The following is a 22329-nucleotide window of genomic DNA, read 5'->3' on the forward strand; positions in this document are numbered from 1 at the left end:
CCCAGGGGCTCACATCTGGTGAGTATGGACTTGGCACACTCATGGTCCTGAGCTGAATATCATCCTTTTTCTCTTTTTCGGTGATATCATTTTATTTCAGACTCTCTCTCTCTCTCAGGGTAACTCACAGAATTTTTTTTTTTTTTTTTTTTTTTGGCTAGTGCAGCATAAGCCTCAGGCTTCCTAGCACCATATGGCTAATAACTCATATATATATATATATTTTTTTTTTATTTATTATTTTTTTTTTTTTTTCGAGTATCTGGAGATTATCTGGTTCTGGTGAATTTTTTTTTTTTTTTACCGTTGTTTGGTGTCATAGTTACGAGTTGGCACCCTGCGCCTTGTTAATTTTATGCGACATATGATATTTACATTGGTTTCCGTTAGTTAATGATGTAGCTCTTGATGATATATTTGTGTTGCCCGATTTTGAATTCATCGATTTAAAAAAACTTCCAAAAAATTTATTATTCGCAGGAGAAACTGTATATCATGATCTGAGAAAGTTTTTTTTTTTTTTGTTTGTTTGCGTTTTTGTTCAGTGATAGATCTAGGAATAAATCCGGCCGTGCAAAACTTGCATTCTCAAATGGAAGAAAGCAGAGATCCTTCTGATATATTTAAAAATCTCCTTGGAAATATAACAGAAGAGCAGTGGAAAATTTATAAGGAGTTGAGGAAAGGGGTAAGTATGTACAGTGGGTTAGAGATAAAAAAGTTTTGTCAGTTCATTACCTTTTAACAGTGCTCGCAATTGACATATGCGTTAACTGCATACAGTTCTGTTTTCCTGACGATAATTACTTTCATAAAATATTCTTGTCGATAATGCACCCATTGAAAGAGTTTAGACCCAAGAGGACAGGAATAAAAAAAAAATAGTTGTTATCTCATCGATTTTTACATTATCTGTGCGTGTACATGAAAAGGTGAACTGTAATGCAAAATTTAATTTTTACTGCACGCTTTTGCATTTCTCTAATTATACTAACTTGCAGAAATAGTTTTTTTTTTTTTTGTGCAGTGCTGACTTTATAAAAAAAAAAGTAACGTGTATAATAAGTCAAACAATAACTTGTATATTTTAAAAAAACATTACATAAGCCTGAAGCTTCCTTGCACCATATGGCTAATAATAATAATAAAAGCACTACCCATACTTTAAGGTAAGAACAATTAAATCTGAGGACGTCCACAACGTGGGTTTTCAAACACACTAGAGTCTGTTTCAGACTACTTGTGTCTTTAGTAAATACACACAATTAAATAGAGCTTGTTATAATCCAGACGAGCATATAGCTTCTAAAAAAACACAAATCTAAAGTAAGGGAAGGTGAAAGTTCAAGAATCATTAATAAATTCTCAACAAAAAAAAAAAACAGAATGTGTTGATCTGTTCTGACCTCCTGGGTATAAACAGAATATTTATTCTGTTTATACCCAGGTATAAACAGAATATTTATTCTGTTTATACCCAGATCACAGGAGGTCTTTCTGAACCATAAAGAATAAATATTCTTTATGGTTCCGAAACATGGATACTGAAACAAAGAGACATTAATAGAATACAAGCTGCAGAAATGAAATTTTAAAGATATGTTAAAGGATGTACAAAATTAGATAAAATACCAAACGTAAATATTAGAAAGGAATTAAAGATTTATTCAATTAATGGAAAAATCATAGAATATAGACAAAGATGGAAAGAACATGTAGAAAGAATGGAAGATAATAGATTCCCTAAATTAGCTTATACATATAGAGCAAGAGGAAAAAGAGACAGAGGAAGACCAAAGAAAAGATGGGCAGACCTCTTAGAGATCGGAACAAGCAGATCGCCTAATCCATGAAGAAAGGTAAGATAATATTCTGTTTATACCCAGAGTATAAACAGAAGATTTATTTATGATGTGTCAGTTGTTGAAGGCACATTTGTTATCATACTTCAAATTACTATTTTAATTTCCAGTCCACTAACCGTACCACCCAGCTGTTGAAAATTGTTTAACAATTCAGAAATAGCAGAACAAATTTCATCATCAAGGTCTGAGACCAGGGCCACTGCCAATGTGTATGACTTAATACAGTAGACACCACTGTATCTACTGTATTAAGTCATACACACTGATCAGAGTAGTTTTTCTGATCATGTGATGAGCAGAAAAAATATCCCCAGGAAAAAATTCCCCTAGAAAACAAATACACTCAGGAATAACTCTTCCCAAAGAAATAATAAATGAAAGTTATAATAAATAAATTTATTAAAAAAAAAGTTATAGTAAATAAATGTTTTGAATTTCTATGTTTCCGGTATTCTGTGATGTTTTCATTACAATACCTTACATTTTTGTCATGTAAAATTATTAAGGTTTGCATTAACGGATGCTTAATATCCCCCCACCTCTCTCTCTCATATACAAAGTCACCTGCTGTGTCATTAGGTCTACATACATGCAATAAAACCTTGATTCATCCCACACTTCCAGGCCAGGGCATCCTCACTGCTATTTGCATATTCTTTGTGTACATAATTTTAGAAAAAAAAAAAAAAAAAAAAGTCCTACAGTACTAAACTTGAATACTAAACTACTACCACCACACACTACATTATTTTCATCTACCATAACAATATATGTATTATATAAAATTTATAAACATTACAATTTTAATTATGTGTTCACAAATCTTTACAAAAGAAAATATTCAAGGATTATATTTATCATCTGGTTTTGTTTACAAACTAGATGATACATATACATCATCTGGTTATGTTTATAAACCAGATGATAAATTTATAATCTGGTTTTGTCTGCATTGTGATATTCACATTGGCAATGGCAAACTTTACTTCAGTGTTTGTAACTTTCTAAATATGTTATGGCCAAAAAAATTTCACATTTTGTGTGTGTAAAGAAAACTGTTTGGATGGTGAGTAGAAGAGCATGTAAAACAACTATGATAATCACTATATTTTACTTTAGGGACTGATGTGGTAATATTACTATGACTTGTGAAAAGGAAACACTAAACCATGTTACAAATACACACAATTTTCCATTGTCTTTTTACATTATTAGTGTTCCTATATACCAAATTATTTTAAAAATAAAATAAGGATAAAGCAAAGGAACTCTCACTTCCAGCACTGCAAATTCACAACTCCCGGCTTAAGGAGATGCATGACTACACCCACCAAAGAATAGGCACTACTTTTTTATATTTGAATAAAAATAGAATTTGCTGTATTTATAAAATGGTTCAGAGTTTCCTTATTTCATAAGTCTTAATTATGATAATGCCAAATTCTTTACTTCAAAATGAATCAGAAAATTATGATGAAATCAATTCAGTGGGTTCAATTATTATTTGGATATCCAATTTTTCTTTCCAGGAAGGTGATCTAGTTGTTGATAGCGAAGATGACAGTATGCCAGATGGCCATTTCTCTCATAACAGCAGAGCGTCCAGTATATGGTCAGATGATGTTGAAGATATCGAGCAAGTGAGGATTTAAATATCTTTAAATAAATTTTGATTGATAATTATTTTAAGTGCTTCGAAGTATGTTATGTAAAAGGGGGATAACATTGTAGCTAACCTTTCTATTAGAAAATAGTGCTGGGATATTTTTAAAATAATTGAGATGTTACAGAGGCTAATATTGTGAGACGGTATAAAATCAGATTATATTCAGTGAACTTAATTCTGGAAATTTTGTTTGCTATTGTTTATAAGAGTAATAATTTTTTATTGTGAATTGGTACTAAACAGTACTTTTTCGGTTTTTAGAGTTTTTTTCCAGTTTTTGTTTTAGTTTTACATTTTTCTATCTTTATGACTGAACTCAAAAACCACTACCATAGGCACATGGTGATAATTTTCTGCTGGGTAGCAGAGATTAGTTTTTAGTAGAGAAACTATGCTTTTACAGGTGTTGTGAGATTGTGAGTTATAGCTAGGTAAAAAGTACAAAAAGTACAAGACTAAATGAATAAAAGAAAATGTATTGAAATGAATTGTTAATCACATGAACCCCATGCAATTAACAACACGTTAATATAAATCATATAACCCACAGAACTGATAGATTGAATTGAACTAAATATCAAAGCCATTTTTCCAATTAGAGTTAAACCTGATTAAAGAGGCCTGTGCGCTCTGGATTCATTATTATTACTAAATTACAGTTGCTCAGAGTGAAATGGATACAAAAATATAGATTGTGACAGGTTTAATAATAGGAAATATACATATATTAGATTAGATACATACAAATAAAAGCTTTTGGTTGTTTAGTTAACCTTCTTCAGTTGAAATGAAATGGCAGTTAGAATGGAGGCATGTACCACCAATCTTGTATGTGAAGTGCGTGGCTAATTGTTTGATGTTGAAGCCTGTGGCTGTGATGTATGTGGATGTGGCCAGCTTTTGTCAATGGACAGGATCGTTGCTTCAGTGATAGGGTGGACTTGACAACCACTGTTCCTGTTCACTGAGGTATTGGAGCATTTGATGTTTAACGACTCCAACCAGGCGCGGCACAGATAATGGTGGGATTTATCCACAATCACAACATTGCGTTGTGGGTCAATGTCGTGGTGGGTTGCCCAAATGTGTTCGGCAATAGCTGAGTGCTTTACATCCGCTAAGCGGATTGCTCTTTTGTGTTTGGAAAGGCATTTTTTTTGCTAGCTGCTACATCGGGGAAACTGGAGACGGCTCGAAAAACGCCTTTCCGAACACAAAAGAGCAATCCGCTTAGCGGATATAGAGCACTCAGCTATTGCCGAACACGTTTGGGCAACCCACCACGACATTGACCACACCGCGATATCGTGATTGTGGATAAGTCCCGACATTATCTGCGCCGTGCCTGGTTGGAGTTGTTAAACATCAAATGCTCCAATACCTCAGTGAACAGGAACAGTGGTTGTCAAGTCCACCCTATCACCGAAGCAACGATCCTGTCCATTGACAAACGCCAGCCACCTCCACATACATCACAGCCGCAGGCTTCAACATCAAACAATTAGCCACGCACTTCACGTACAAGATTGGCGGTACACGCCTCCATTCTAACTGCCATTTCATTTCAACTGAAGAAGGTTAACTAAACAACCGAAAGCTTTTATTTGTATGTATCTAATCTAATATATGTATATTTCCTATTATTAAACCTGTCACAATCTATATTTTTGTATCCGTTTCGCTCTGAGCAACTGTAATTTAGTAATAATAAGAGTTAAACCTTTTGCCGTTACTGAGTCATAGGTGAAATGGCAAATGACATATCATCTATAGTTCTGTGGTGACAAATATCTTCAAGAATTCAGCAGTTACACACACACTTCATCTACCATGCACTTTTATTTTACTTTAATAAATAAGCTTTACATTGCAAATCCTGTACCTTGTTCACATTCACGAGTGAGAATAATAATTACAAATTTGTCTGTCTCAAAGTGCTCATGCTATGCCCTAAGATGAATCTGTAATGCAGTGCCTAGTGTTTTTATAGCCTAAAAGCTCATTCTGTAGTATTTTTATTTCTGTTTAATGCAATATGGCTAAATTTCTTAATTTAAGCAATATGGTCTGGTTCTGACCACATTGCTTTAATTAAGTTTGCTGATAAACTGCCCTTCCAGTTATCAGCAAACTTTTGACACCTTTTCCCCCCCTGAACTCCCTTGTCAATATCATTAAGGAAGATTAAAAACAAGAGAGCCCCCAGCACTGGTCCATGAGAGCCTCTATTTATTATACTAGTCCACCCTGAAGAATGTTCATTTATGACAACCCTCTGTCTACTCTCTTTTAACCAACCCCTAATGCAGTGAAGGATCTTACCAGTATAATCCTGATTTGCCCCAGTTTATATAATAGCCTTTCATGTAGCATTGCATCAGAACCTTTACTAAGTCAAGGTGAATAATGTCAGTTGTTTCTTACATCCAACATTTTTATGACTTTGTCATAGTAATTTATCAGATTGGTCAGGCACGACCTTCCCTTCACATATGATGTGAACATTTTTTTTAATTATTGCCCCCTAAAGGGCTTTTTTAGACAATTTTTTTTCTAATCGCTCCCCCCCCTATGAAATTTTAAACAAGAAAAATACTTTATATTTACTCTTTTTATTCAATGGGATCCCCGAGCTGATGTTTCTTAGCTAAAAGTTCAGTGTTCAATATGATGTTAGTAAGTTTAATTCTAATGTTTCCTCTTGAACATATATCAATTCTGTTTCTTTCCTTTGTTAATATTTTATTTATTGAACTAAAACCACTTTCAACCCTATAAGACGTTGGAAAACAAAGAAGTATTTTGGCCATTTCAGACCACATTGTTGGATAAAGAGGTTTAGTTGTATTTTATCCCCCACAACTCAGCCATTCCACCTTTTTCGAATTTATATTTGCATTCTTCATTATATTTTAATTCAATGAGTTCTTGAATTTCTTTACTAGCAGATATTCCATTGCATCTAATTGGATCTAACATCCATGGCTTCAATTCAAAAGAAAAGAAATCTGAAAATCTATTTTGCATTTCATCTTTTAAAGAACACAAATGATCTAAATAATTCTTAAGATCATTCTCGGTTAGAGATTCATTGATTTCAGCTAAATCTTGCATAGCATGAAATTGTTTTCTCATTAAATTGCTTTCAAATACTGTATTTCCAGTTTTTCAGTGAAGGCTTTTAACACGTGTTTGCAGTCACCGTAATTAATTTTCCTTGAAGTTGAAGTGATACTTCATTACATTAAGTTTTAGAAAAATCCAAGCCATATAGCATATAGTATATGTTGTTTTTGTGTTTGCTGATCTCCTTTGCTAAATCTGTGTCTCCTTTGCTTTCAAAACAGAAGTTATTCCCTGCATCCAGTTCTTTCACAAAAGAACTGGATGCAGGGAATAACTTTGATATTATATATTTGGATCTTAGAAAGGCTTTTGATACTGTTGCACATGGAAGACTGCTGCACAAATTGGAGCAGTGTGGCATTGGAGGCAAATTGCTGCTATGGATAAGGGGATGGTTGAGTGGCAGAAGACAGAGAGTGGTAACCAATGGACACTGCTCAACGTGGACTAATGTTATTAGTGCAGTTCCTCAGGGTTCAGTGTTGGGTCCGTTGTTGTTTTCGGTGTTTATGAATGATATTGATGATGGGATATCAAGTTTAATGTCCAAGTTTGCAGATGATACAAAGGTTTGCAGGGTTGTTAAGGACACTACTGACGCTATGCTGCTGCAACAGGATCTGGAAAGGTTGAACAGATGGGCTGAGAGGTGGCAAATGAAGTTTAACATTGACAAATGTAAAGTACTACATATGGGAAACAGTAACCCCAGAGCAACGTATCAACTCTGCGGTACTACACTGACAGTGGTGGAGAATGAAAAGGACCTGGGGGTAATTGTGCAGGCAGATATGAAGTTCTCTGAGCAGTGCAGACGAGCTGCAAGAGTAGCTCATGGTGTCTTGTCAATGATATACAGGAATTTTTCTAGCAGGGATAAGGAGGTGATTATTCCCTTGTATAAGGCAATGGTTAGGCCACATCTTGAGTACTGTATACAGGTCTGGAGGCCTCATTTCAAGAAGGATGTAGAGCTGCTGGAACGGGTACAGAGAAGGGAAACAAGATTAGTGAATGGAACAAAGGGTTGCTCTTACGAAGAAAGGCTTAAGTTTTGCAAATTACAGAGTCTGGAGACTAGGCACCGGCGTGGTAATCTGATAGAGGTGTATAAGGCTTTGAATGGTTTGAGCATGCTCAATGCCAATGGAATTCTTCATCTTGCTCAGAATAATCACCTCAGAGGGCATAAATTCAAATTGAGGAAGGACGGATGTCGGATAGATGTGCGGAAATTTGCCTTTGGCCAGCGGGTGGTTGGTTGGTGGAACCGACTTCCATCACTTGTTGTTGAAGTTGATAGCCTAAACAAATTTAAAGCTCAACTGGACAGGTATTTCGAACGAACAGAGGGGTGAAATGGGAGTGGTGTGTGGTTTTTTTTTTTTTTTTTTTTTTTTCTTTTTTTGGCTGATGCTGAATAAGCTTGCTTTCTTGCATCATATGCCTCTACTAATGCTAATGCTAAAAATACTAATTATCATATCAAAAAAGGTTTGCAAATCTTGTTAGACAGTTTCCTTTAGAAAGCCGTATTACTTCTGTATGTAAAAGAAGCCTCACATACTGTTCTTCATTATCAACACAAAATTTTCTGAAAAGGTGATCATATTTGCTATGTGACTTTATTTTATTGATAGTTTTAATAACTATACTCAGAGATTGATCAAGAACTGGACTAATATTTTTTGCAACCAAATGATGTTGGTGCACAATGCAGTGTATTGCAAGAACTTCAGGACATTCTTCCTTTAGGTGTGCTATAAAACCTTTGCCTTCCAATGATGGAGGTAGCACCATCAATGGCACAGAATACCAAATTTTCCAATTGTACTTGTTTTTCATCAAACCTTGTTTTTACAGCAGCAAAAATGGATGCTCCAGTACAGTCAGTTTCAATAGATTTTACAAACAATATCTCTTCTTTCAATTTACAATCATCAGCAAAATAACGACCGTTTGCCATTAGAAGGGCCTTATTGTCAGTAACTGTAGATTCATCAATCTGAATAGAAAATTTTCTCGTTTTTAGTTTGTCAGTTAGCTGCTCTTCAATGTTAATCGACATCTCATTGATTCATCTTTGAATTGAATCATTGCTCAATGGCAATGCTTTTAAAATACTGGAAAGATTTTGATGCATCACTGTTGAAATTACAGTCTCAAATGTGGGTTGTATAACAGTCTCAGCAACTGTATGAACACTACCAGTTTTTGCAATGATTTCTCCAATTTTATAAGATGCAGTCATTCCATTGTCTTTTGTTTGTGTGTTCGTCTTAAATAAGGCAGTAACGGTGTTATGTTGCTCAAAATTCTGTTTGTTTTAAATTATTTAAAATATTCGATATATGTACCAACTTTATCAGGATGTTTCCTTTTTAAGTGATCTAAAAGTCTTGATGGTTTCATAGTCTCATTTGAAAAAGAACTATTACACATAAGACACATGGGCTGTTTTGAGTCGAATAGGCTTTCAATAAAACTCTAAACTAGATATTTATCCAGATACTGTCAGCAGTTTTTCTTTTTAGCACTTGACATGATTGATGATGGGTTGAATAACTACAAAGAATTAAATAATAAAAATAAACTATTTTGATTTAACTCTCATAGCCCATGTCATTCACAAAAGCACTGTGGATCAAAAATAAACAACTTCCACAAGGAAACAAATCAATACTAATTGTGGCTTAGAAAGTAGAAACAACAGACTGAAACATTTCCTCATCCTATCCATGCCTCATATATTGAAACAAAAGAATAAATAAATAAACCACGCCCACCATGCCGTGCTGCAGCCAAGGTCACAGCTGTCAGAAAGGAACAAACGCCAAGGATTGAGGAGATATTAACGCTGAAAGCACTTAGGCATTCAGTGCCTATGAAAAGCAAAAGTGATTGAATTAAATTATGCCCACTACCTTCCTTTTATCAAAATTTCTCACTCGCTCGTAATATAATATATGTTAAAAATCAGTTGTCTCGGGTAAAGAAAACCTGAGAGAAATTAAATATTAATGATTAAAATGTCTTTGGGTAGGGTTGAACTTTGAAGGGCCACAAACCGTTGTAATACCCATGATTTTTTGTTCCCCCGAGCGATATTGCCCCCATTGAGAACCCCTGCTATAGACCATGATTTTACCAAGCACATAAGTTTAATTCACTGGTTTGTAGTTGCACATCACCTCTTTTATGCCACCCTTGATGATGATGATCTCATTAGTAGAAAGAATACTTAATGAGAATCAACCGAAAGAGCAAGCTGGCTTTAGGACAGGATTCTCAACTATGGATCACCTTCACGTAATATCACAGCTAATGGAGCAAGCAAATGAATATAAATCACCATTATGCCTGGCATTTGTGGATTATGAAAGGACATTTGACTTCATACAGTATAAGGTAATGTTTCGGGCACTGGAAAGACATAGACACTCCACACATTATGACTGAAGAAAATATATGAGAATGCTATCTTCTTTATTAGACTAGACAAAGATAGTAGCAAATTTAAAATTGAGAAAGGAATTCAACAAGGAGACAATATCTCCGAAGTTGTTTACTGCCGCCCTTGAGGAAGCTTTCAGAAGATTGGACTGGTTGTAGAAAGGAGTCAGTGTGAATGGAGAGTACCTAAACCATTTGTGATTTGCAGATGACATTGTGATCATAAGCCATGACCCCAAAGAATTAGAGGAGAAAAATCTTAATTCAGCTATGCAGAGTTAGTAAGGATTTCAGACTAAAGATGAATATGGTTAAAACAAAAGTAATGATGGACAAGTTCCCCCCCCCTTTTTTAGTATAACAAAATGTATACCATCCATCCCTGAAGTCTTCTCTTCCTTCAGCCTCATTATCTTATCTGATAGACTCTTCTCCCTAATCACCATATCAATTATTTTGCAGCAATTTGACTCCATGACACTGTTCCTTAATTCAAATGTACTTTCATCTGTAAATATTGTTACAAAGTTTAACTCATGTGCCACCTCTGCTGAACTATCTGTGATTTTTTCAACCTGAGTTTCTATGATTCTTTCACTTCATTCAGGTAAGGGCCTATCTGATTCATTCTCTCCTTGTTTTTGTATTTGCACATGAGTAGAAGAATGCCTTGTTCTCCTACTTAGTTTTCACCTAACAACATTTTGTTTTGTTACACGTATACTTATAATATTTAACAGTACTACCCTTAACCTCTGTTTTTATCCATTTGGTTTCATTCTTTTGCAGAACTTCTCCATTGTAACAAATGCATTTGTGAAATCCATGATAGATCCTTGAATACTTTGCATGATGAATTTGTATCCAAAGGCATATACACTCATGAGCCAAAACATAATAACCATGTACTTAATAGTGTATTGAGCCACCTTTTGCCATGATAACTGCTTGCACCCCATCTGGCATCAACTCCACGAGATCACAGATGTCCTCACTGTCCTGGACCAGCTGGACAGAAGGAAATTCCAGATTTTGGCAACAGGGAGAGGCACTGACATGGACTAGTGAATGCCACATTCCATGACATCCCACAAATTTTCAACAGGATTGATGTCAAGGGAATTTGGAACCCAGGGGGCATATGAAATGCTTGGACATGATCCGCGAACCATTCCTGCTCAGTGCAGGCCTTGTGACACAGCATTGTTTTGTTGAAAGAGCCAAGTTCCATCTGGATACGTGGTCTCCGTGTAGGGCAAAACTTGGTCTGAAATGCTGTAGTAGGATCTGGCCATGAGGGTATGTTCAATAGGGATAAGGGATCCATTGATGTTCATGAAAACATCCCCCAAACCGTGATACTGCTGCTGCTACTGGTCTGGGTTTGTCCAGCTGTGTAGTCTCTTTGCAGATGCTCACCATCGAATATGCACTTGTCCATCAGCATGATGGGGCTAGAACCTTGATTCATCAAACCAGACAACTCTTTTGCAGTCATTCAATGTCTGGGAATGGTGCTTCCATACCTGCTGCAGGCAAAGGTGTTTATGATAGCCAGCCAGCATGGGCACATGAACAGGTTGCCTACTCCATAGGCTTATCTGCAAGAGCGTCCACTGGATGGTGTGCTTGGAAACATTTCTCTGTACATCTTGGTTGTATAATGCCATTAATTTTGGGATCGTGAGCATCTGTTGTCTCAGATAGCATGCCAACCACTGTTCACCTCAATTGTCAATCAGTTGTGGTCTCCCTGTCTCGACATGTTTCATGGTTTGTGTTTCTCTTTGGATTGTTCCCACCACCTTCACTACTACAGCCCTCGAACAGTTGACAATGCCTGTGATTGCTGAGATGCTGGCCCCAGCTTTCCTAGCACTGCAAATCATTCCCCATTCATACTCCATCAGGTCCTTCCATTTCCATCCCCATTGCGCAGGCTTCATACTGATAGGTATTACCTATGCTCTATATGACAGTAGGTGACATCAGTTGTGTGCTGTGAGATGCATCCAACAAGGGTGATCGTATTGTTTTGGCTCATGAGTGTAGTTTGGTCTCCCATTAATTGAGCTCAATAAATGCTTCCTTCTACTGTAGTTTCCTTTTTTGAAATTAAAATCCTCAACTTTTCTTATATCACATAAATTTCATTGGACATTACCCATTTTATGACATTATGGTTTCTGTCTGCCATTGGTTCCCATGCTGACTAGATTAGAGCCTTAGTAAGAGCCATTTAAGGATGTTAGAGCCCATTGTACTTTCTCTTACGTGTAAGAAGAAATGAAAATCATCCAGATAAAAGTTGGGTTGCCTGTAATGAGGCAGTCATACTTGTTTTCCCATTCAAGTTACTTAAAAAGAGATTTATTATATTCCTCAGAATCATGCCTGTAACTTTCAGGGAGTTTTTTTTTTTTTTTAAGAAACAGAACATCCCCTTCTCCCCAAACACCCCCCATCTCTCCTAAAAGCACTAAAATATACTCTTAAAAGCACTGTAATGAAATTCTTTATCAATCATTTTGTTAAAAGATGACGATAAAAAGTTCAAATTTATTTACAGTACTCCTGCCATTACTATATAGACAAATTAAATTTTGTATTTTATTGCTTTTTAAAAATCTGATAGCCCTTATAACTGTCCAAATAATTTCTTTCCTTGTAGTGTGTGACTGTTGTGTTTTGTACATATTTCGTTCTCTCTCTCTCTCTCTCTCTCTCTCTCTCTTATATATATACACTGGTGTTCAAAGAAAGTGCATAATCCCTTAAAATTGTAATTGTCATCCGAATAACTAAGTATATGGCAATATTTCTTACAGATTGCATCAGATAAGATTGACATGCGTAGGTGATAACGTAATATTGCATCAGCTGTTACTTTCAGCTATATAAGCACACTGTGCAAGAGGTGCAGTCATTCCTTGCTTGTATCAGGATGGCGAGTTACATGCAGTTGAGGCCATGAAGAAAGAGTGCTATTGTTGCTTTACGTGAAGAAAGATGTGATTCCCGTGATATTGCTTATAGAGTGTCTTGTAATCAGTCAATAGTGAGTAGATTTCTTTCCAAACTCAAGAATATTGGTTCTGCTGATAGGAAAAAAAGGAACTGGATGCAAATGAGTCTCTTCACCAAAACAGGACCGCGTTTTGAAGTGTTTATGCCTTAAAAACCCTACAGCTTCTTCGTCTGAGCTGAAAAGAGAATGGGAAGAACATACAGGAGTGGTAGCAAGTGCAGTAACAGTCAGAAGATGCCTCTTCAAAAATGGACTTGTAGCCCATCGTCCTAAGCAAAAGCTCCCCCCCACACAAAAAAGGAAAAAGACCCGATTAATTTGGTGTAAGGAGCATGTCAAATGGACCCCCGAGCAGTGGAAGTGAGTTATTTTCTCAGATGAGAAGAAATTCAACCTGCATGGCTCTGATGAGAGACAAACAATTTGCCATAGACGTGGTGAAGAATACCATCCAGATAGATGACTGTATGGTGTCTATAGTGAAATTCCCTACCAACAAAATGATACGGGGGTGCATTTCGTATCGCGGAGTAGGTCACCTGCAGTTTATAAAAGGTTCCATAAATGCCAATGGATACTTGGCTATATTGGAAAGCAAATTTCTGCCAACCATTAGAGACCATTTCAGCCTGCCAAGTAACTGCATCTTTCAGGACGACTCTGCTCCTTGTCATCAGGCGAAAAGTGTAAGTAGGCACTTCTGTCATTACTTTAGCTTCATTTCTGCATTAGAGGTTCAACAGTAATGTGTTTACATTTGTTACAGGTGTAAAAATGGTTGGAAGAACGGTCCATTACAACTGTTAGCTGGCCAGGAAACAGCCCGGACCTCAATCCTATAGAGAATTGTTGGCATCGTGTGGAATCGGCAGTTGCCAGAAAGAAACCAAAGACCCTTTGTGAATTTCAGGAAGCCATAATTCGTATTTGGAACCCTGAACTATCAGTTGATTATCTTCAGAAATTGACCTTGTCAGTGCCTCAACGGTGTGCTGCTGTCATCAGGGCCAGAGGCAGTTCAACTAAATATTAGTTTGCATCTGGTGAACTTTTCATTTTGTTTTCCATTTAAAATGATAAACTGAAGTAAATTGAGGACTTCTGATAACATTTCAGCCATAATTGTCGCATTTACAAAACTGTTGTATGAAGGTTGCAAATGCTCATTTTGGAATATTTTGAGAGAACCTGTCAAATATTACTTAGCTTTGCCTTAACTATTAATAAACATCTTGTTTATATTTCTGTTTGTGATGCTAGTCATTAATGTAATGTACATCGCAAAAAAAGGGTTAGAAATGTGAAATTCCTAGGTGATGCACTTTCCTTGAACATCAGTGTATATATATGTATGTATAAGATAATTATGTTACACACAAGTGCCCTTGACGATGGTGCAAGTGTAATTTTGGCTCATGCCACTAACATGTATGCAACTCCCATAATTCCCATTAAGACTTAAGGAGTCTTTCAAATTGAGTTAATCTATAAGGCTTTTTGTCACATACAAGCAGAATTATAGGTAAAAAAATATTTTTAACTGAGGCCTTGTTTATTTATAAATTAGCTCATATAGTGGAAAAGGTTTCCAGAACTTTCTTTCTTAACCTTTGAATTAGACTTAGACCCTTAAATTAAATTAGATCCTTAAATTAGAATAACTCCTTTGAGTTAGAAGACCAGATCAGGACACATTATGCACATGGTCAGAATTAGAATAGGGTAGATGGTCACAAAGTAATTCCTTAAAACATACTATTGCAGAAATTGTTTTTTAAAGTAAACTTTTCACAAATTAAAATTAAGATTTTTTTTTAGCTCTGATCTTAAGGCAAACTCTATATAAAATTAACTTTTCATTTGATTTTTGAGTTTGGTTTATATATGTCATGAGATATCTGTGTTTTTATTTTGTAATCTCTAAAAGAATTTCTTTTCTTAGGAGGAGGATGATGAAGATGATAATGATCAGGTGATGGAAACTAAAAATAATAGTGAAGCATCAGAGTCAGAAGATGGCGATGTGGATGATACCTTACAGACATCAGAGATTCCCAATTCTGAACTGACAGTGAAGTACATAAATGGTAATATACATAGCATAATAATCTTCACAAACATTAAGAATTCAGTAAGAACTGTTGAAGTATTGGATGCATGTGCATATATAATTAACCCAAAATTAGCATATTTTCAAAAATCTTGTGATTTACCATAAAACTATTCTTGCAGAAATATTATTTATTCAGCACACTGAATTTTTCTTGTCACTTGAAGCTTTCATAACTTTTGTGTTTTTACATAATTAATTGTCATGCAAAAATTTTACAACCTTTATCTAATTTATTTAGAGATCCTTGAAGATCTCACGTGTTACTATTTTGAAAGTATGGCATCATCTGTATATAATAATGATTCTACTTTCACATCTTCTGCACTAAACTTTGTCATTAACTTAATTCATTTTATTAAATGATCCATGAAAATTATAAAAAGAAATTGATGATAAAGTCTTGCCTTGCCTCGCTTCAGGTTTAATTGTAAACCATTTTCCATTGCATATTTTAAGTCTTACTGCAGATTTGTAACTCTTATACAAACTTGTTTTTCCCCTTAAAAAATTATCTTTGACAACATATTTTTCAAAAATTTCAAAGAGCAGATTTTTAGGTACTTTTGTCATATGCTTTTGTAAGCAATATTTTTTCAAGAAATCCTAACTGTAATTTATCTTAGAGTAAATATTTGATTTTGTCAAGCCCCCATGTTAGTCCTAAAACTTTCTCCTCAACGTTATTTTCCTCTTTTTTTTTTTTTTTTTTTTATGAAAACCCCAAACACGAGAGGTATTAGAACCTATAGTACTTAGTACCGTGCTTGGGTTGGAGGTTGAGAAGATGAAAGAAGATATTTGTTGACATTAGACTTGAACTTCTGTAGACTAATTTTCAGGAAATACATATGAAGGAAGGTCATTCCAGAGAATGGCAGTTGAATGAATAAACGAAGAAGATGAAAAGTTAGTTCTGTGAGTTTAAAGTTGGATAGTAAATGGATGTTGACTGGTGGCGGCATGTGTTCGGACTATTTTGAAAGAGAGAGAGTGGGAATTATAGAAGCCAATTCAGAAGAACAGTGCCCATGGAAGTATCTGTAGAAAAGGCATGCAGCAGAAACAGTACGTCTATGACACAGAGGGTGGAGAGACCCTGTTAGAGACAAGTCATCTAGAAAAGCTCAGATAGGTTTTGGGTGCACCGCCCCAGATGTGGGAACAGTATTTCATGGTAGGGTGGATTTGCGATTTGTACAGAGTGAACAACTGTTTGGAAGAAAAGTAACGCCGCAAGTGAAAGAGAAAGCCAAGTTTTTTAGATGCAGAGGGAGCAATATTTGTAATGTGCTTGTGCCAAGAGAGAGAGAGATTAGGGTAATCCCCAAAAGAGATATATCATCTTGCCTAGAAATCGGAGTGTCAGCAAAGATAAGCATAGGAGCAGAAGAATCCTTTTTGCGAGATATAAGACAGGACTGAGTTGAAATCAGCTAAGTTGACTTTCCCCCCAATGGAGAATTAACTGGAGATTGGCATTTAAGGAATTGGAAGCGGATATTCAAGAAGTTGCAGCTGATTGAGCAGGGCCAGGTTTCTCATACTGAAAAGCGGAATGCAGTGTGCTACCATCAGCAAAACTATGGATAGGATTTGTGGTCAATGGAAGAAGGTCATTAATATACAAGAGAAAAGGAGTGGGGGAAAGAACTGAACTTTGCGGGATACCAGCATTAGTGGAGAAGTTAGAAGACAGAGAGCCATCTACCCTCAGTGAGCGGTCAGAGAGAAAACTGGATAACCAATTACAAAAAACATTTGGCAAACCATAAGGTGGAAGCTTGTTTAGAAGACCTTTATGTCAAACACAATTGAAAGCCTTTGAGATGTCAAGAGCAATTGCTTGTGTTTCACTGAACTTTTCCATTGAATTTGTCCATAAATGGCTAACATAAGCCAGAATATCACCAGTGGATTGACAGTGACGGAATCCATACTGGCAATTGTTGATCAGATGGAAGGTTTATAGGTAGTTTAAGAGTTGGTGGTTAATTGATTTCTCCATTACTTTAGAAAGAATAGAAGTAATTGCAGTGGGACAATAATTGGATGGGAGGGATTTGTCACCCTTTTTAGGAACTGGCTGGATATGAGCACATTTCCAAGTAGAAGGAAAAACACCTTTGAAATAAGAAAGTGAAAAAAGTGGCAAAGAAGAGGAGTAAGTTCAGGCGCACAGGTTTTGAGAACAAGTGGAGAAATATCATCAGGAGCTTTCTTAGCATCAAGATTCGTCAAAATCCTCCTGACATCCTTTTGACAGAAGATCACAGGAGGTATTGAATGGTGTGTGTTGGAAATAGTGGGAAGTGTTTTACCAAGATCATTAATACATGAGTTGGAAGAAAAATGGAATACTAGCAGGTTAGCTTTATCCTTGGCTGAAGTGACAATAGAACCATCTGGTTTTGACAGAGGTGGGAGCAGAGATGGACATAGCTTTGGCAAGAGACCAAAATGCTCGGTTACCATTAGGGCAAGAAGCAAGTTTTCTACTCTTAGCCTGTTCAAAATCTAGTTTGGACTGATTAATAACTGCTTTACAATTGTTGCGAGCTTTGGTGTAGGAAGAAAATGAAACTGAAGAATTCGATACAAACCAATTACGATATGCAACATTCTTCTCTTGAACAGCCTTAGTATATTTATTGGAAAACCAAGGTTTAGATAAAGGACGTGATTTTTACATGGAGTGTGGAATAAAGGATTCCATTCCTACAAGAATAATTTCACTGACACGATCTGAACAAACTTTGATCAGAAGGTTTGAAACAGTAATCCAAATCTTTTGTATGATACTTGTATAGATTTTATTTGGTGTGCTAATGAGTGAAATTCACTTGTAAATTTCGCATTCAGTTTGATTTCTTTTCTTATATATGGATGCATTGTAATGCCTTGGTACAGTCTTCTGGAATTGTTTTTAGGAAAACCACCTCAGGATAATGTGATGTAACATCATGGCAATATTTTCCTTTCAGCTTTCAGCGTTTCAAGGTTTCGATGGTTTCGTGAAGTGATATCTAAATTTGTTATCAAGATAATATCCAAAATTTCCTCCCTTTCAGTCTTTTTCCTCTTCTTCAGTGTTGTCTGCAGCCCATTTGTTTAGTAAAGCATTAAAGTAACGTTTATTATGGGGAATGAAATGGCATTAATTGCTGTATTTATTTTGTGGTTCAAGTGTATCCTAAGTTTAATTCAATCATTAACCAAGAATAATTGATTATTCTTGGTTATGGGTTCTATATTAATACATATTAGGATTTGTATTATAATACCTTCCCCAAGTTTTCTACACTTATTTCAAAATTGACAACCATTTTTTTTTATCATATATGGATTTTCCACAAATTAGCATTAGTAGAGGCATACGATGCAAGAAAGCAAACTTATGCAGCATCAGCTAAAAAAAAAAAAAAAAACACCTCCCATTTAATCCCTCCATTCATTTGAAATGCCTGTCCAGCTCAGCCTTAAATTTATTTAGGCTATTAGCTTCCACAACAAAAGATGGAAGCCTGTTTCACCAGTCAACTACCCGCTGGCTTAAGGCAAATTTCTGCACATTTATTCTACAACTATCTTTCCTCAATTTAAAACTGTGCCCCCTCAGGTTCTTAGTCTGAGCAAGAGAAAGAATCCCATCAGCATTCAGCTTGCTCAACCCATTCAAGGCCTTATACACCTCAATCAGATCACCTCGCAGGTGCCTACTCTCCAGGCACTGCAATTTGCAGAACTTAAGCCTTTCTTGCTAAGAGCACCCCTTTGTTCCTCTCATCAATCTTGTTGCCCTTCTTTGTACTCATTCTAGCAACTCTACATCCTCTCTAAAATGAGGCCTCCAGACCTGTACATAGTACTCTAGGTGTGACCTGACCATTGCCTTGTATAATGGGATAATCACCACCTTGTCCCTGCTAGCAAAATTCCTATATATCATTTACAAGACTCCATGACCTGCCCGGCAGCCCATCTGCACTGATCAGCGAACTTCATATTTGACTGCACAATTACCCCCAGCTCTTTTTCACTTTCCACTTCCCTCAGTGTATTACCACACAGTTGGCACATTTTTCTTCGGTTATTGCTACCCATTGCATTTGTCAATGTTAGACTTCCGTTGCCATTTCTCAGCCCATTTATCTCATCCCATCATAACATAGTGCTGAACTACTCTTAGTAATACAGCTACATAAGCTTGTCATTATAGAGTGCTTGTGTGAACTCGTGGTCAGTTTGTTATTTTAGAGCACTTGGGGGGGGGGAGCTCGTGTAGTGTGTGGGAGGGCTTTACAAATATATATTTGTTCACAGATGTGAAATTTTAACTTGGTTGCATAAAATTAAATTAGTTTTTTCTGTAGAAGCTGCTTCAGGAGCTTTTTTCTTATTTTGATTACCACTCTGCCAAGCCAAGTTAAAAGATTACGGATATAAAAAACCTTCACATTGAAAATTTAATGGTTCTGATACCTTGAAATTTTTTTTTTTTTTTTTTTTCGTTATGTGTTAGTTATTTTAGTGTATACAAATAGCTGCTGCATGTAATATTTTTCCTTCACATAACTTACATGGTTAATCATTTCCATAAAGGGTGATTTGTTCATATGCACAAATTAAAACAAAATAAATAAATAAAAAATTTAATTCCACAACCAAGATAAAATTTTACAACTGTACTGAGACATATTTTTTGAACTATACTCAGACACTGGACATATCTGATTGTAGTGTTTTCTGTCTACCACTCTCAGCTGTTCTAAAGTGACATCAAACTGTCACTGGCTTGTTTAAAAAGAGCAATTTGCACTAAGAAGTTTTTTGAAAGCAGTAACACAAAACAAGAGAGAATGTCATCCATTTTGCCTGTATTCCAAGTATTAAACAGCAAAGAAATGTCCCAAAGTATGAACACTCTCTCTTCAGAAGGTATGTACATTGTTTTCATACAAAACTAGTAACACATTGAGCTGCATGACTGTTGTATTGTCATAAACAAAACTTAATCTTGTTACCATACGCAAGAAATTTACTGTTACTGAATCACTCCACAGCACAGTTATCTTTTTCATATTGACTAAATGTGTTGACTGTTTGCAAATGTCTAAAACAATGAAACTAAAAGGTTTTAGGGCAGAAAGCCTCAGACTACGGAAAAATTTTCTAATTGAACAAGTTGGTGCATAGCATCACAGTAAATCACCAAAGTAGGTGAAATGGCACGTTTTTTTTTTAAATCTCATATTGTGAATGCCTTCAAAACCAGTTGCCTTGATATTGCACTACCTTGAATAAGCAATACTTCACCACTATAGAAGACTAATGTTACTTATGCTCAGTGGATACCGCCACCCAGTTGGCACCATTTTGAAGCTTGTTGGCCTCTCATCTATGGGTGGGTAGGTATCCTGATGATACAATAAGTGACAACTCAGTTATGAAGTATAACTGCACAATATGAGAAATGCCCGATGGTGTGCAATAGTAAAGACTAAATGAAAGACCAAGAAGCTTCGAAATGGTGGTGTCTGGGTTGGTGGTACCTGCCAAGAATAAGTAACATTAGTCTTCTCTACTGGTGAAGCATTGCTTATTCAAGGTAGTGCAGTATTAAGGCAACTCACTGTGAAGGCATTCGCAATATGAGATATAACAAAAACGTGCCATTTCACCTACTTCGATGATTTACTATGAACTAAAATGATGCTATGGACTAACTTGTTCAATTCGTAAATTTTTCCGTAGTCTGAGGCTTTCAGCCCTAAAATGTTTTTGGTCTTTACTGTCGCACACCATCTGGTATCTCTCATATCGTGGAGTTATAACTCATAACTTATTGTATCACCAGGGTACCCATACCGATGAAAGGCCAACAAGCCTTGAAACGGTGCTGTGCTGTGCTGTCTGTGGGAGCCTGTTGATATCCTTTGTTACCAAGAATAGGTAACTGCAGTCTTCCTTACTGGGAAAGCATTGTCTATTTGAGGGATTTATGAGTGAATACTCGTGTGAGTTTGAGGAGTAACTGTCCCTTTCCTTTTTCAATGGCATTTCTTCTTCTTCCTCTCCTACTATCACTTTCCTCTACTTTTTTGCTTTTCTGTGTCTAATAGGGACAAAGATATATCATTAAGAGTGTTAATTATCCCGTACACATTTACAAACAGTGCCATCTGGGTAGTGGTGGTAACCACCGGGAATAAGTAACATTAGTCTTCTCTACTGGTGAAGCATTGCTTATTTGAGGTAGTGCAATATCAAGGCAACTTGTTGTGAAAGCATTCACAATATGAGACGTAACAAAAACGATACCATTTCACCTACTGTGGTGAGTTACTGCGAACTAAAATGATGCTATGCACTAACCTGTTCGATTGAAACTAAAAGATTAATATTTTAAACAAGAATTATGAAAAATTCTGCAGTGTTAATAAGACAAAAAATTTCTTTTGATTAATGGATACTTCTGAGTTTTTACCAAATTTTACCCTCCCAAAGTTTTCTACACTGTGTTCAGAATTGATATCCATTTTTATTTATTTATTTTTTTCCATATTACATATTCTACAAATTGGGAAAAAAGAAGTCTTTTTTCCCATGTTTTGTAAATTTCATTTAATTTATCTTATAAGAACAAAAATGTTGCACTTTTTATAATAAAATGGATATATTATTGCTGTCATTGTTTGGAATTTTAGATAAATGATTACAGGTGACCCCCGCTTAATGCTGATAATGCGTTCCGGAAAAACAGAATCCGCTAAGTGAATCCGCGCTAAGTGAGCGCCGCATTCCCATAAGGTAACATATGTATTTGTGAGTTGCAGTCGGTGCCATAGGATATTTCCTAATCAATAATAAACGGTAGTTAAAAGATGCACAAATGTCAGTCAAAATATTTAATATTCAAATATTTGTACATATAAAATATTCTGCATTACATACTTATATAATTATGTGGTAACTACTTGCGTATCAAAATTAAATTTAAAATTCCAATTAAAATCATGAATTTAATTGATCTAAATTGATTTAATTTAATTATGAAAAATGTGTCGATTTTGGATTGAAC

General features: G+C 35.7%; 1 protein-coding gene across 2 annotated transcripts in view; it reads left to right on the top strand.

The window, feature by feature from the left end:
* Window positions 1–443: 443 nt before the first annotated feature.
* LOC150076406 (general transcription factor 3C polypeptide 3) overlaps window positions 444–22329 on the top strand; it is a 327130-nt gene continuing 305244 nt past the window's right edge. For both annotated transcript variants that reach the window (XR_016547855.1, XM_090388164.1), the window contains exons 1-3: window positions 444–688; window positions 3395–3505; window positions 15081–15225. Coding sequence is in view for 1 of the 2 variants with exons in the window: in XM_090388164.1 (XP_090244290.1) it covers window positions 593–688; window positions 3395–3505; window positions 15081–15225 (352 nt within the window). In the remaining variant the exon portion in view is untranslated. The remainder of the gene's footprint in view (window positions 689–3394; window positions 3506–15080; window positions 15226–22329) is intronic.

The sequence above is a fragment of the Mastigoproctus giganteus genome, chromosome 13 (genome assembly GCF_048544385.1).
Source record: "Mastigoproctus giganteus isolate SK-2022 chromosome 13, ASM4854438v1, whole genome shotgun sequence".
Lineage (NCBI taxonomy): Eukaryota > Metazoa > Arthropoda > Arachnida > Uropygi > Thelyphonidae > Mastigoproctus > Mastigoproctus giganteus.